This window comes from Cylas formicarius, unplaced genomic scaffold (genome assembly GCF_029955315.1).
Source record: "Cylas formicarius isolate icCylForm1 unplaced genomic scaffold, icCylForm1.1 PGA_scaffold_12__32_contigs__length_19106922, whole genome shotgun sequence".
NCBI classification, from domain to species: Eukaryota; Metazoa; Arthropoda; class Insecta; order Coleoptera; family Brentidae; genus Cylas; species Cylas formicarius.
The window spans coordinates 7,041,058-7,057,956 of record NW_026844225.1 but is presented as its reverse complement, the minus strand read 5'-3'; the positions used below and the strand labels follow the sequence as shown (position 1 = coordinate 7,057,956).

The following is a 16,899-nucleotide window of genomic DNA, read 5'->3' as shown; positions in this document are numbered from 1 at the left end:
ATATATATATATAGTTTCTTTCGTTTGTCCACCACATTGCTGATTTCATGGCATTTTCTTCTCGAACAGTCAACGGAAAATCTGGAAAAACAATTCTTAATATTCTTCGCAGAATTATTTTATTCAAAAATTTATTTATTGAGGAAAATTTTGCCTGATAAATCATGAAAGATAATCTGTTATTAGAACATAATAGAGAAGAGGACAACAATAAATGAATGTGAATACAATTTTTTGAATAAAAAAGTTGTATGTGAATACAATTTTTTGAATAAAAAAGTTATTTATTTATTATGAATCTTCATTAGTAGAGAAAATGTGCGTAATATTCCTCTGTGTGCAATAATTTTAATAAAAAATAATATATTTATGAAAACTTAGTCTCAGCATGCATTGGGGTAGATATTTGTTTCGTTTGTCTACAACTTTGGAAATTTCTTAGTACTTTTCTTTCCTTAATATTAAAACTTTATCTAAGAAATCATGAAGGAAGATAATTTATTAATAGAGAAAAATATTTATGAAAATTTGCTCTCAGTATTCATTGGCGTAGATATTTTTTTTTGTTTGTCCACTACATCGTAGTATTATTTTATTCAAAATTAATTTGTTTATGAAAATTTGGTCGCAGCATTCATTGGCGTAGATATTTGTTTCGTTTGTCTACAACTTTGGTGATTTCTTAGTATTTTTATTTCCTTAATATTAAAACTTTATCTAAGAAATCATGAAAAAAGACAATTTATTAATAGAGAAAAATATTTAAGAAAATTTGGTGGCAGTATTCATTGGCGTAGATATTTTTTTTGTTTGTCCACTGCTTTGCGATTTATTAGTATTTTCCTTCTGAACAAAATGTAGAAAATTAATTTTTAATATTAAAACTTTATCTAAGAAATCATGAAGGAAGACAATTTATTAATAGAGAAAAATATTTATGAAAATTTGGTAACTGCATTCATTGGCGTAAATATTTGTTTCGTTTGGTGATTTCTTGGCATTTTCCTTTCGAACCGTCAACGGAAAATCTAGAAAAACGAAAAAAACAACGGCGAGAACGAAATCTAGAGTAACTAGTGGCCCGGGGGCTCAAGTGTATTTTTCGGGTGGATGAGTACGGCGTATACAGGGGTGCAGCCGGCAAGCAGCTGCCATCCGTCCCTCATATTAAACTACGCACCGGGTGGTTGTCCACTCGAGGGCACCTAGCGAAGCCGTGTGCGCCACGTATTCCGAGTACGACCGTCAACTTTAAAGCTCTCGCTCTATCTCCGTGGCGGAAGAACCACAGTACCCCTTAGAGCGTCCCCCACCACTAAGCAGACGCTACCACACGCTCGCATCAGACTGGCGAGCGTCTCTTGTAGCCAAACTCATTCGTCAGTCGGCGAAAAGCACAGCAGCTTTGCGTATCGTGCCTTAGTCGAATCGCCGCTTATACTTTAACGTGTTTTCCAAAGTAGTGTTGTTGCGAACCGGTAATGGGGGTGCCGAATTCCGAAAAACCCATTTTAAATTAACCCGCCCCCGCATGTGCTGTGCCTTGTGGATCTCTCACTCTTATGTGCACGTTATTAACCAGTGAACATTACTTAGTGAGCAGTGTTGATTCTTATCGGCTTATGGCGTGGTATTGCAGAGTACCTTTGAGGTAACAGCGCTTGGAGGCCGTTGCTCGCGTCACTTCTGGAAGCTAACAACCCTAACGAACACCTCACTCTCTGCGATCGTCATGTATTGGATATTATTCACTCTAGTCGGGCTCTCCGTGGCCCTTCGGGTAAGTTTTTCAAACTTTCGCGGGTGAAATACTGCGCGAGACAGTGAAATATTGTGTAATTGGTCAGTGTCTCGAGCGGGACCGTTAGGTTTTTACGCGTCTCGAATTAAACTTAACCCTCGTCGGCGAAAATATCACCCCTACGACGCGTTTATCGGTGACCCTATTCAATACCGCACCGCGGATAAGTTTAATTCGCGGATAAAATTGAAAAAGAAAACCGCTACGACGCCGAACGAAAAGAGAATTTTATATTTAGTGCCAATTAACGAAATGTGCAGTTTGTCTGGGTCTTAAAATAAAATGCCGGGCAACGTGAATGAAAATCGTGGAATCATTTTGAAAGCAAGGTGTTTGTTGTTCCTTTAGGCCGAATCGTCGGGAGTTTTCGAACTTCGTTTGATATCTTTCGACAACGAAGCCGGGAAAGACGATATGGGGAAATGTTGTACCGGGAAATCGTTGTCGAATAACGAATGCGACGGGGTCTGTCGGCCGAGATTCCGGATTTGTCTTAAAGAATACCAAGTTAAAATAGACGCCACGTCACCTTGCACCTTCGGAGACGTCATTACTTCGGAAATGGGCCCTAATCCGGTCACCGATACACCCCAGAACGGGTTTTCCAACGCCATCAGCCTCAAGTTTCCCTTCACTTGGCCGGTAAGTTATCGCTTAATTAACCCACGAAAATCGATTAGCGACACTTTTTTTCCCATCTCGCTGCTAACTTTTGTTTAGGTAATTCCCGCGGCTTTTCGTTTATTAATCGCCATAAGATTCGTGAGAATCTCGTTACGTTCGTCGTCGCAAGAAATTCTTGACCCTTTTTTTTAACTCCATAAATCAAATTGTGTTAGTGTTTACTTGTCAAACATGAAATTTAACGTGAGATTGCATTCGGGCCACTCGAAATCCGCGGTTCGTTGCCATCAATTTATCGAAGCTTCCTGCCGAAATTATTCTCAGGATAATTACGGATTAACATAGTCGGAAACGCCTATTAATGTTAAATTCATTAACGTTGCAAATGAATGCAAATTAATTTGTGGAAAGTAAAATAAAATCGCCGTTAGTACCGGGACAACCCGTCCTGTAAAAATGTTTACTGCTTTTAACTTTATTCAAAAAAATTATAAGAAATAATTAGGTTACTATCTGGTTGAAAATTTGATCGAAACTCAACACTGTTTTTATTTTTATTTTTTTGCAAATTAGTTCAGCATTCTATGGGAATTGGTTATTTGATGAAATCATTGGTAAAAAAAAATGTTTTGGAAAATTTAACCTAAGTAGTGGGGAGAAGGGGGCAAAAAAAGATAAATATACTTTATAATATAAATTTAATCTAAGAAATGATGAAGAAAAACAATCTATTGGAAAATAAAGACAGGAGGGCAAAAGTAAATAAATATGCTTACAATTATTTGAATAAAAAAGTTATTTATTTATCATAATTTGTTTGTTGAACAAAAACAGAAAGAAGGGCAAAAAATAACATAAATATCCTTTGTAGTATTATTGTATTGAAAATTAATTTGTTTAGGAAAATCTAATCTAAGAAATCATGAAGGAAGACCATCTAATAGTAGTAAAAATCAGAGAAGGCGTTAAAAGTAGATAAATATGCTGAATATAACAATTTTTTGAATAATTAATTTAATTAATAAAGTTATTTAATTGGAAAGTTTTATTTAACAATTTATGAATTGGTACAGAAAAACAGAGAAGAGGGCAAAAAAAGATAAATATGCTTTGTAGTATTATTTTATTCAAAATTAATTTCTTTAGGAAAATTTAATCTAAGAAATGATGAAGAAAGACAATCTATTAGAAAATAAAGAGAAGAGGGCACAAATGAATAAATATGCTTAGAATTATTTGAAAAAAAATCATAATTTGTTAAAGAAAAACAAATAATAGGGCAAAAAATACCTAAGATACTGAGAAACTCTGGAAATGTCACTAGCCTGTAAAAAAAAGATAAATATGCTTTGTAGTATTATCTCATTCAATATTAATTTGTTTACGAAAATTTAATCTAAGAAATAACAAAGAAAGACAATCTATTACAAAATAAAGAGATGAGGGCAAAAATAAATAAATATGCTTACCATTGTTTGGATAAAAAAGTGATAATTTGTTAAAGAAACACAGAGAATAGGGCAAAAAATAACTGGGGCACTGTAGAAGCGTGGAAATGTCACTAACCTGCAAAAATGTGTACTTCTTTTACTTGTAGACAGTATTTTTTACCATTTTGATATTTAATTTCATCCAAAAAATAATAAGAAATAATTAGGTTATTGGGGACTATGAATTCATTTTAACAAGGCTATGAATTCATCAGGAAAAAAGTCTGGAGTTTCGTAGAAAATGTTGCTAAATTTTACGTATGGTACCGAAATTGGATACTCGGAAAAATAGTACAAGTTATCATAAAGAAACCTAGAAGGAATTACATATTACAAGCATGTACAACTATTTTTACAGTATTAATAAATACGTTAATTACAAATTTTGAACCTGCGCAACTTGTCTACTTTTACAAATTTATTTCGTGACTTTAAGTATTATATTTTTATTCATATATTGTTTTGTTATCTTGCTACACATACATTTTGTCTATTGTGGTTAAATAAATAAACCTAAATCTATTAAACTACTCTAGAAAAATTATCACTTTTTGAAACATTCATTGTAAACACTATCTTAGCTTAGGAATTAGGAAGGAAAAATTTTATAAATTAGTTTGAAAAGTAGAGGCATTCAGTGTAACTTAAATTCAATTAAGAATTTTATCTAAAACTTAGGAATTCATTGTTTGGAGAAAAAAAAAATTATCAACATTAGTTTGGAAGATGTTATTAATTTTTAGCATGTTCATTGTCAAATTTTAAATTGTCTCAACTTACTTGTTGCCTAGAAAATATGGCATGTTATAAACGATTATTATACTAGTGTGTGGAAAAAGTCTTTACCTTCTTACGTCTTCATTATTTTCACTATACTATACTATACTATATTTGCTTTCTGCCAAAAGAAGAAGTACACATCAGGAAAGAAACTTGAAAAAAGTCAGCAAGTTTCCTGGAAAATTGTAGCACTATAATAATAATAAGGATTGTCTATTTGGAGAAGAAAAAGGTAACAAATGGGAAAAAAGTTGATAAAGTTGATGAAACGCTAGTTTGGAAAAAGTCATCAAATTTTACGCAGTTAATTTTATCCAATCTTAGAAATTGGTCGTATAGTATAAATTATCATGAGAAAGCTTTGGAAAAGTCAAGGAGTTTATTGCAAAAAAGTTATGGAGTTCGAACGAATATATTATCGAAGCTTATGAACTGGCCATTTTGATAAGAAAAAATTGTCATAACAAAAAGTTTTGTTTAACACTAGTTTCGAAAAAGTCATCAAATGAAGTGGAAAATTCGAGTAATTTAGTGCAAAATCGTTCACACTAGTTTCGAAAAGTTATCCATTTTAAAGCATTTTGACAATTCAGTTGCACACTTAGAAATGAGTTATTTGGAGAAAAATAAGTTTGGAAATTATCATGACAGATCATGAAAAAGTCAGAAAATTTAGTGGAAAATTGTTACTACGGTTTGGAAAAACTTCTGAGAATGATTATTCGTAATATTTAGGTACTACACTAAAACTTGTTTCTTTGCAAAAACAATTTTGTATTTTGACATTTCCCGCTTTATCCACAAAATGGCGGAGATATATTTTTTTTTATTCCGCTCACTTAGTTTTGTGTATTTGAATAAAAACACTCCGGGAGTGAAACGCCTATGATTTACTCGAACGGCATTAAAATATCCAACTCCAAACGTTTCGAAATCGCTGACGGGAAACATGGCGGGATCAGTGGCTGGGACATCGTTTCCGCTACAGATTTTAAAACGTCTTAATGCGACTATCAGGTATAATTCAACCGTGGGAAACTGAATACGCGTCCATTGGCGGTACGAATTTAGTATTAATTACGTTAAATTTCCCGATCCGTGTTTATGCCGGCGTTAATTAAAATACTTAATTAATTATCCGAAATTTTCGTTTTATTTTAAGGGAAGAACGTAACAAAAGCGCAGCGAAAATTTCTAATTGTAATTTCTAATGTATTTTCACTAAAACATTTTTCAGAAAAACAAAAAACGTAATTTTTAACGATTCTTATTGATTTCTCACACTAATTACACGAGACATTCGAGATTTTCCCACAAATCCGCGCGCACCGCTAACACAAAAGGCCCAAGAAAAATGGCTGCAGTAGTAAACCGGTTTTTATATTGTTTACTGTGGTTTATTTAATACGTTTTGCATCTGGCCGGCACGGACATGAGATGCGAATTTATTTTAACTATTATTAAGTATCGGGTCGTGGCTTTTCCGCCGCCGTACCTTCCCATGGTCGTTTTTTTCTTCTTTTCGGTCTTCAATATATTTTTATAATAACATATCATTTGCCCCGATAATGACGCTAGCGTAGGATTCGCTAAAACCGCCGTTGATGATCGTAAAGTTGCATGCGATGCGCCGCATCTTCGTATTATAGTGAAAGTAGTTTTCTCTTCGTTTTGAAACGACTCTAAAAATTTTTTCCCTCATATTTTTGCAGGGCACCTTCTCGCTCATCGTGGAAGCTTGGCACGGTAACCAATCGGCACATTCAGCAGGTAAGGCCGACTTTCAAATGTTTTGTTAGTTTCCGACAATGAAGCGTTTGTTGTATTCGACTCTCGATTCCCACACGAACATCTGCATGTTTCGAACATTCTCTCTCTATCTCTCAAATACCTAAATACTACCGAAAGTTTACGACAGTAATGGGCCCGTTTCACTTCAATATACAAAAAATTTTGGCGAAACTTTAAAGAAGTTCCAGTTTACGGGTTGTGTATGAGTGTAATAATTTAAAACAAGTATTAAGTATTCTGTGGTGCCTTTTTGCTCCAATACTTCGAGCCGTGCTCCAGGAAAGTTATTTATAAACGTCTCTCGAAAGTGTGAAGAGTGAAGAATTTTTTTTGTGTTAAACAAAACCCGTGGTGTTGTGAAACCATTTTATATCGAATACTAATCAATTTACTTAATTTAAGCTGGCAAGAGTGCTTTGCTCCTCATTTTAATAATAATAGTAACAATAATAATCATATGACTTTATTAATCAAAAGTGAAAATAATTTGAAATTCATTAAAAGGAAATGCTAGCGAGGCCTTGGTTAGAGCTACTCTACTAATCCAGCAAGTTCACTGTAAATTAGACACTAATGAAATACTATCAATCAATCTTTCTTTGAGCGAATGTACAAAATCTAGGAATTATATATTATTCCAAGGATGCCCGAGTGCTTTTTTCTCTATTGGTCTGATAAAAGTACTACATATTATAAATTCATAAATTACAAATTATTAAATTAACAATGGACCTCGTGGATTATAGAAGAATTTCATAAACTAAATCACTCACTTCATTTTAAGGTAAAACAAGATATAGAATAGTATATGTAACCACCATGAAAAAAGGAAGCGTAAAATTAAAGTCTCGATTTTTTATTCCCTATGCTAACCATATTTTTATCTATCTAAATGCTTAATATGTTATTTCTCCCAAGTCCTTTTTTTCGTTAGAAAATTTATTTCTTTGTTGGTTTTGTAAAATTATTACATATTATAATTTCAACTTATTAACCGACTGTAGAAGAAAATTTAATTTAACATTTCATAAACTAAATCACCCATTTTAAGGTAAAACAAGATTAGAAAATTATATGTACGTAACAATGAAAAAAGGAAACGTAAAATAAAAAAGTCGATTTTTTTATTGCCTTTGATATTTTTATCTATCTAGATACAAGTACTTTTTTTGTTAAATTGTAAAATTACTACCCATTATAGATTTGTAAAATAAAAAGTTATTAAATTATACGTACATACATAACAACAATGAAAAAAAAAACTTGAAATTAAAGCCTTAAACTACAAATCGAAAAGTTGTTATTTACAAAAAACCCGTTTCACAGTTGCATGTTCTCTAACTTGATTTTTTATTAAATTAATTTCATTAATAATCATGTGAAACTATGTAGCTATGTAGCAATTTGTTATATATTACCTTCATTTATTCAACCTCCTAAAATAAACTGTTATAATCTATGTGCATTTAAAAAAATATTGAACGAATATTTTAAATTAAATTAAATGCTGGAAGAGTAGTATCGTTTCCTCCCTTGTTTATAGATTACTATTTACAGTCTTGGAATATGTACCATTTTATTTTTCAGAATTTAAGATCATTATTATTATAAAAAGCAAATACATACAAGGTCGATGCTTTCTACCATAGAATTTTCATACTATGCTTCACTGTTAACATGATATCGAATTAAATTATCGAAAAAAACTGCAAAAGCGGCCGCTCCAAACAAGCCCATTAATATCGTGCGAATCCTACTTTAGTCTCCCGTTAAATCGGATATAAACTCATGTAGAAGTGTTTTTATCACTCTCCATACCCTAAAAGAACTATGCATCGGTGCGTGTTTTGTAAAACTAAATAAATATGTGGCACGGTATAGAGAAGCCACATGTATAACAGCTGTCAACTGCTCTTACGATATACAGCCCTCTCTTCCTGATAAATTTAAGGTTTTTCTTCCGGTGATTTTACTCAGTTTACCGCATCCGACGGCAGCGACAAAATATCGCGAAAATATTCGAAAACGACAGTGTCCCCGCGCCTTTTTGACATTTAAATGGCCATCGAAAGGGACCCCCTCGGTTACGAGGTACGTGAAATTCGATGCGACTAACTGTACTTCTCTACTTCGTTTACACAAGAGTCGGCCAGGTGCTATAGAACACAGTAACCGTTCTATTTCCCCACTCCCCTCCTTACCATTTTTTTCACTGCCGAACGGCTATACAGTTGACAGAGGAATGATAAATAGACGCACAATTCCCTTTTGACCGATTATAATGTCATAACCCTAACTTGCTCGTTTAAAATTGAAAAATCGATGAACAGCCGCCCGTTTATTGTATATTGTTAAAATAGCGATTTCAATAAGCTTCGGTTTATTTTTATCTTTTTAACCTTAGGGACACTACATACAGGCCACTTGACAATTTACATTAGAAGAATTTGCGTGGCATTATTCCTAATTTAATCAACATTGAAATAAAAAAAATAGCGTCTACAAATCTTCAGGAAAAGATTTTTATGCAAAAGTTGCACGAAATTAACTTTACTTTTTTAAATGGGACTCCCTGTACATTTCTACTTAAGATGATATTCCTGTTTAAACCGATTTCAAAGATATATAGTATGTATTTGAAATAACTCCAGCTGATTATTATGAACATGAAATAATTTGCCTTTTTTATATCACCAAAAGTAATCCTAAGACAGAGAGAGAATTATAATTAATTATAGTTTTTTTCACGGATGCACACATTGATAGGAACATACAAAATATGAAAATCTTACGAGTATAAAAAAAATTATAATATAATTTACAAACTATTCTTTGCAGTTATATCAACAATTGATAACTAAATGTTTTTCAAAGCAAAATTGTGTCATCATCTATAGACGTTATCGGATAGTATTTTAGTTTTGCAATTAAGTGTGTTTCTAATTTATACAAATCCAGTTCTCTTTCGAAATTAGTGAAATTGCCAAACTACTGAAATAATTTAAGATTTTGTAGGTTAGGTTAGGTCTTATCTTGTTTGGTGCGGCATGTTGGCTGATAAAATTATTGGAATTAGAAACTTTGTGAATTAATTCTAATTTTCATTTTTCCGTGGTAATGATTATTAAATTGTACTTTTCAATTATAAACTCAAGTTATTTCAAATACAAACTATAATTTTTATATAAAATTGCGTTGAACGGTAGGAAGTATACAAAGTGTTTCGTTTTAAAAAAAAACACAACTTTTGTATAAAAAGTTTTTGTCTCTCAACTTTAATGAATGAATGGTATAAATGAAAATCCAATTAGGGGAATCTGAGACTAATCAAAGGGACATTTAATTAAATATTTACAATGTTATAAACAAAAATTATTATGCAGCATTTTTGTAATAATAATATTAACGTATCCAGGAGCGGGACTATACAATAAAAAAAAAAGAACTAAAAGTTCAGATTTTCACTAAATTATATATATTCACATGACAATTGTTGCGACAACACCGTGTTTTTATCAAATGTAATATTTACAAACTACCTGCTACTACATATAACGAAAAATGACAATAAAACCTTAATTAAAGTTATGAGAATTTAAGTTTAATAATTAAATTAATAAATCTAATTGATCGTAAAGCAATACATTTGAATGTCTCCTTTTGTTAAACTCCATGGCTTCCAATAAATTTAATTTTCTACTTTTTGTGGCTGTATGTAAAATATCAAAATTGTCGTCAAAAATGTGTTTTTCTGTATTCAAGTGTGTAGCATAATTAGAATCTAGACTATTGTTTTTAAACGCTCTTTTATGTTCGTCAATGCGTTTTTTGAAGGATCTACCTGTTTGTCCAATATAAATTTGGAAAATATCATATAAGAAGAAGTAAAAGTTTTTTATGGTGGTATAGATACGTATATTGCTTGCTTTGTTGGAACGGACAGACAATTGAATTCTTTTTTTAATTACATTAACTTATTACATAATAGTATCCAATTCACTATCGAGATTGAACAGGATAACTCCATTAATTTTTTAGACTTTACTATTACGAAAACGCAAAACAAATAAGATTTTTCCATTTACCATAAACCTTCACACACGGACACAGTCATACAACAGCTCAAATCACTCCTATACACACAAAATGGCTGCATTTCACTCTTTTATACACAGACTTCTTAATACACCACTCTCAACAGAAAATTACAACAAAGAACTTAATATCATTAAACAAATTGCATTGAACAACGGCTACAATCCGTTCATTATAGATAAAATTATAAATAAATACAAATCCAGACAACAGTAAACTCCATTTATCCGAAACCTAATACAGAATACGAACGATTTAAAACAATTACATACATATTAGAACCTAGTGAAAAAGTTTCAAAACATTTGTCAACATTTGGTTTAAAAATAGCTTTCAGCTTTCATTTTTAAAAAACAATAAAACGAAATGTCCAAAATCTCAAAAATAAGGTGTCTACAGGTTGGCATGCGGATCTTGTCCTAAAATTTATATTGGGCAAGCAAGTAGATCTTTCCAGAAACGCATTAACGAACATAAAAGAGCGTTTAAAAACAATAGTCTAGATTCTAATTATGCTACACACTTAAACACAGACAAACACAATTTTGACGATAATTTTGATATTTTACATACAGCCACAAAAAGCAGAAAATCAAATTTATTGGAAGCCCATTACATTAACAAAATGAGACATTCAAATGTATTGCTTAAGGTTCAGTTATTCACATCCTCTCCATTATTAAACTTAAATTCTCATAACAACATTAATTAAGGTTTTCTTGTCATTTCTGGGTATATATAGTATCAGGTAGTTTCTAAATATTACATTTGATAAAGGCACGGTGTTGTCGAAACAATTGTCATGCGAAAGTATATAATTTCGTGAATATCTGAACTTTTAGTTCTTATTTATTTTGTTAAATGGATTTTCATCAAGTAAAAGCCACGTCAATTCAATTTAGGACTATAAAATGTTTGAACCCTTTCAAAAAAAAACTATATAACCATTGGAAAAAATATTAAATATTATTACAAAAAAAAATTTAGAAGTCGACTTAAATCGTTGGAAGCTCGATCGTCGTGGCATGAATTTATATAAAAATCTTAAGTAATCGGCGAAGCTTGGGAAAAATGAAAGTCGGCGTAACAAAATAATCGGACGAATTCTATCGAATCAAATCTACGAAACCGTTAAAAATTCGTTGGATTTTGTAATGCATTTTCCGTTGGCGGATGGAAAAAATAAATATTTCTCTCTTCTCATCCGAATCGCGTCTAATTAAAATTAATGGATTTAAATGCTAATATCCGCTTAATGTAATATTACCGTTGAATGGTTTCGGGAAGGAACGCTTCTTCAACGCTGATACCAGCGTCGGTAAAACCTCTAAAATAAATAGTCCATGCGAGACAGGTTTCTCTTCTTTAATTAGCGGGTCTTCGTTAATACGAAGAAAGGAACAGTAAAATGTCGCAACAAACAGAAAAGAGAGCTAAGCTTCGTAGCACGAGACTTGCCAAGAGTGTTATTCATATACAGAGTGTTTAAAAATTATTATATGTAAGGGGGCAGTTCCTAAGGTCATTCTATTTTGTCAATATCACCAAAAAAAAAAAGAGAAAGTCAGAAAAAACTTTTTTTAATTAAATTTTATTATGACATATAATAATATATATGGAGTGATAGCAAATTATGGCATCCACTGCCATAAAAGAAGAAAAAAAACAAATACAATGTTATAATACAAGAAAGACCATACATACAGAACACTTACCCAGAATACTATTAGCTACAGTATAACTTAAAACTATACCAAATTCTAGCCAAGTTTTCCAAAAATAAAAAATTCGCGAAAATAAAATTAATAAATGTTATATGTTCCAAAACAGTGTACAATCATTCGGACGAAATACCAATTCGGCCGTAAATATTGCCAAAATAACAAGACCAGCATTGTGGAAGGTGATAGTTACGAATTTTGTCCCGAATTAATAAGTTATAACTCTTAGATAAAAAAATAACGGAAAAATGGCTTGATACGAGCCAAAAATGTTGAAATGGTTAGTTGTTCTTCAGATCTATTATGTTCAGTTCTGATTTTAAATAATGAAAGTGTTCTACTATTATTTTTTGTTAAACTGTGGCAGAGAGATGAAGGAAACAACTTGCGTGGTGGGGGGATGTTTCTGGTTGAATAAAGACGTCCACAACTTCTAATAGGAATCTTGTTTAAAAAGACTACTAATTTTTTGAAAATTTTCATTAAAAATTTGTATTGTTGGATAACACCTATCTGTTTAATTAATAATAATTAATAAATGTTAATATTAATTTAAATGAGACTGTTTAAGTTGTTTAAGTTGGTCTAACTCTAAAATTTTTGTGAAAATTGGTGACTTAACTATCAACAATTACTCCAATATCCTTGAATCTATTACAATATTGGATATCAAAACTTCTCGAAAATTAAGTGCTATAGCAACTAAAAGGCATAAAATCAGTTTTGGAATAGTTTATACTAAGTTTGTTGTTGTTAACCCGTTTTATGAATTATATAAAACTTTCTCTTTTTCTCAATTAAAATCGGAAATTTGATATTTTTACACTCGTCCCCTAGAGATTGGCGGTGAGAACGAATCTTTTTTTCATTTTTTCCCGAATCGCGCACAAATATCTTGCAACTTGAAAGCAAAGGGTTAAATTTTTTTGTAAATTATGATAATATATATAGAGCGTCAGTTAACATTGCATATTGCATATTTTTAACTAGTTTTCAATAAAACAAATCGTTAACTGAATTTTGAAAGTTAAAAGTTTACTTTAAGTTTGTTCTCCCATCTATAAGAAAACAGTTTCTGATTGGTTTCAAACTGAGTTACCGGATTTTTTCTCAATTAAAATCAAAAAACAGCCGTAAACTTGTTCGTGATTGGGTGTGAGAACGAACCTTTTATGTTTAATTCAATTTTTCTCGTATCAAAATACCTACGTGAATATTATTTTGCTGTGAAATTTTCTCATAAATGGTGAAATGTTTATTAAAAAACTTGCCGGTGTAATTTATATTATTGTTCCGGGCGTGACGTGTGAACCAACCTAATTAAACTCTTTGACTTTTTATTTACAGTACCCGGTAATCGTAAGCTTTACACAGAAATAATATGCATATTATACGCATTTTTCTCTCGTTTTAACGTCGATTCTTTCCATAATCTTCTACCTCAAACCGAACGGTTATATGGGTTAAAAATGGGTTCTCAAGTGGCGAGGCATTGGTTTCTTGAAAGCCCGTTTTAAACCGGATGTGTTTGCTTCCTCCGACTAACCCTTATGATACGTAATACGCCAAGTGAACCACCTGAACTTTCCGATCATATATAAACTAGACAAGCCCGCGTGATATGGCGCTGTTTGATCGAAAAAATTATTAATATTATTTTAATCGATCCAACGAATCTGACGAGAAACAGTAAAAAATCTTTGAAATAAATAAAGGTGTTCTTAACTTTTGCACCGGATACAGCTGTGGCGGATGACAGGATGCTTTACTATACGCAGGTGTATGCTGTGTTCTGTTACTGAAAACGCCTGGCTAAGCGACCAATCTTCCCGACCAGTTCAAATTTACTTTTAAATTTCGACCATCTCGCAGCCTTATACAGGGTCATTCGCGCTATAAGAAACTCTTAGCTTTCGAAAAAGCGCGGTTTGTTAATGGCCATTTTTATTTATTGTTTTTAGTGAACCTGTGCGTGCTGTTAGGTTGTCACAATTTTACTTAGGCTTCTGACGTTGAGTTTTCAGAATAATTAACATTCCATCAAAATGTTTTAAATAACAATTGTAGAGTGTTATGTATCGTTTAATAATAACATGTATTAAAATAAATTACATAATATAAATGAATAAATATAAATTTCATTGCATTTTTAAAATTGGCCACTTTAAAATAATGTTAAACTTAAAATGAAAACGAAAAATTAACTATTTAATGGAATAAATAAAACGACAATTATTACTACTACTACGTACTATTACTACATCCTATACTACTCATATACTAAATTTTTAATTGATAAATACATTTACACTTTAAATTTGACCAACTATGTGGGGCAGAACACAAAACCCAATAAAGAATAAATAATTGACATCAATATCCTTATATCTCCGCCATTATTTCGCAGGTGGATTTTTTAAGACTGTGTCCAACTTTGATTGCCTTATAAAATAAGAAAGTTCCTTTCATTTATGGAAAAACGGAGTAGTTTTTTAAGGAAATGGAATAATCTTCTGCTGTAACTATGACCTAACAGTGGTAATACGAGTTTTTAATAGTGACATTGCTAGTAACATTTATTTTTTTAAGGTTGTTATGTATTAAAAAGAAAAGATGGTTTTCTGTCGTGTGACTTTTAGCAGCCAATAGAACGCACACACCATTAGCGTTTTTATTACCAAAACCTAAGTAAAGACAAAATAAATAAGAACTAAAAGTTCAGATTTTCACATGACAATTGTTTCGACAACACCGTGTCTTTATCAAATGTCAATTGTCGTGTAAAAATATATAATTCCGTGAAAATCTGAATTTTTAGTTCTTATTTATTTTGATATATGGATTTCCATCAAGTAAAAGCCACCTCAGTTCAATTTCTAAGTAAAGACGATTAAATATTATTCAATATTTAAAGTGTTTTTTAATTTTTTTCGCTAAATAGTACATATAGTATTAATTTAAAATAGGGGCAAATTTAATTATAATGAAAACATATTTTACAAGAAAATCTGTTACATTAACATTGCATGTGCCTGAAATTAAAGAACGACGACTTTCTACCCTAAGGAACAGAAAAAAAAGGTTTTTTCTTAACATTTATAACAATAATCTCTTCGTTTTAAATGTATAACATGTTCAAATTGGTATATTAAATATTTAAAATATATTTTGTGTTAGCCATTATAATTTTAATGCATTTCTTTTCAGTTCAAATGCAATAAGAATAAGTAATCAAAATTATCAGGCACATGTTAGTTTCAAGAAGACATTATAATAAAATCATATTGATTTATTAAAAAGCACGGTTGAAGCAAAATCACATATAATTTTTATTAAATCGTTGGCGTTTTTTAGCGTGTTCTAAGGCTTGGGTCGTTTCTTATTATTCAGTAATAAGATTTTTTTGCCTCTTAACGGTTTAATATTATTATTATTAACATATTGTTACTTTCGAAAAATCGATGAAATCGATTCTTTTGGAAAGTATACGCGCTCCTCACTACACTCGAGATATCGGTAACGGTAGGTCCTAAAGGACCACCAGTGGTACAGAAATGATGAGCGTCGAAAAATATATTTTTTTTGTCTGTCCGTTCTCCGTTCTCTGTAGACTAAATCCATTTATGGCCATAAATTTCGAACGGATTAAGGTAGGGGGTTGAAATTTGGCTCCTTTTTTACCATCCACAATCCGCACAATATATGTAAAAATGACCGCGATCGGACCTTTTTTTTTCGATTTCGACTGTTTTTTTGAAATTTGCTATGAAACACAATAAGTGTAAGAAATTTGAATATATCGACTTGAAATTTTGCAAAAGTATAGGGCTTTGGCCCGTGACGGAACCTATTGAAATTGATCAGTTAATGAGAAGTATTTTTTAAAATTCCAAAACCATTTTTTTTTTAAACCAAAAAGTGACTATTTCTTGAAAATCGTTCATCGGATCGAAAAAAAATTTGAACGAAAAGACACGGAATATTGACGCCCATAAACTTTTATTCTTGAAAATTTTCTGAAAATATACAGGATGTGCCGGTATTACCAGAAATCTGAAAATTGAGTTACCTTTCAAAGGAAAATTGACTATAAGTTAAACACTGTTACTGAATTTGCAGCTATTAACTTCAAATTGGGCACGTTGGTAGAAGTACACCCCCGGATGCAAATTGTAAAAGCTAGGTGCAATCGGGCATCGGCAAATATTTTTTAAAAATTTTCGAAAATTTTTTTGTTGTCATTTTGGGCTCTATAAAAAAATTCATATCTCGAAAACTATTAAACCGATCGGCAAAATTCTTGAACCGTAAAATGCGGAAGATCGACGACTTTAACTTTTATTTCAGGTAATTTTCCGATTATGTACAAGGTTTGTCAATTGTGAAGAAAAATCGAAAATTATTAACCGTAAATCAAAATTCATGAAAAATATGGACGAGTGGTTTAAACAATGGTTTTTGGTTGTCGTTCGAAATATTTGAAAAAATCCAAATGAGAATCACCGTATATCACGCTATAGAGATGCTTGTTATAAATGAGAATACTTATAAACAACGCATTAAATTGGCCATGAGTTGACTCAAAAAAAGTGTACCA

The 16,899-nt window shown here is 31.5% G+C and overlaps 1 protein-coding gene across 2 annotated transcripts in view; it reads left to right on the top strand.

Annotated features, from left to right (window-relative positions):
• Positions 1-16,899, top strand: part of LOC132708569 (neurogenic locus protein delta) — a 154,935-nt gene that overhangs the window by 130,530 nt on the left and 7,506 nt on the right. Inside the window, exons 2-4 of one of the 2 annotated variants that reach the window (XM_060680952.1) lie at positions 1,640-1,780; positions 2,150-2,443; positions 6,408-6,465. In XM_060680952.1, the coding sequence (XP_060536935.1) occupies positions 1,733-1,780; positions 2,150-2,443; positions 6,408-6,465 (400 nt within the window). In that variant the 5' untranslated portion in view covers positions 1,640-1,732. Of the gene's footprint in view, positions 1-1,397; positions 1,781-2,149; positions 2,444-6,407; positions 6,466-16,899 lie in introns of those variants that run through there. The other variant, XM_060680951.1, reaches the window with a different exon arrangement.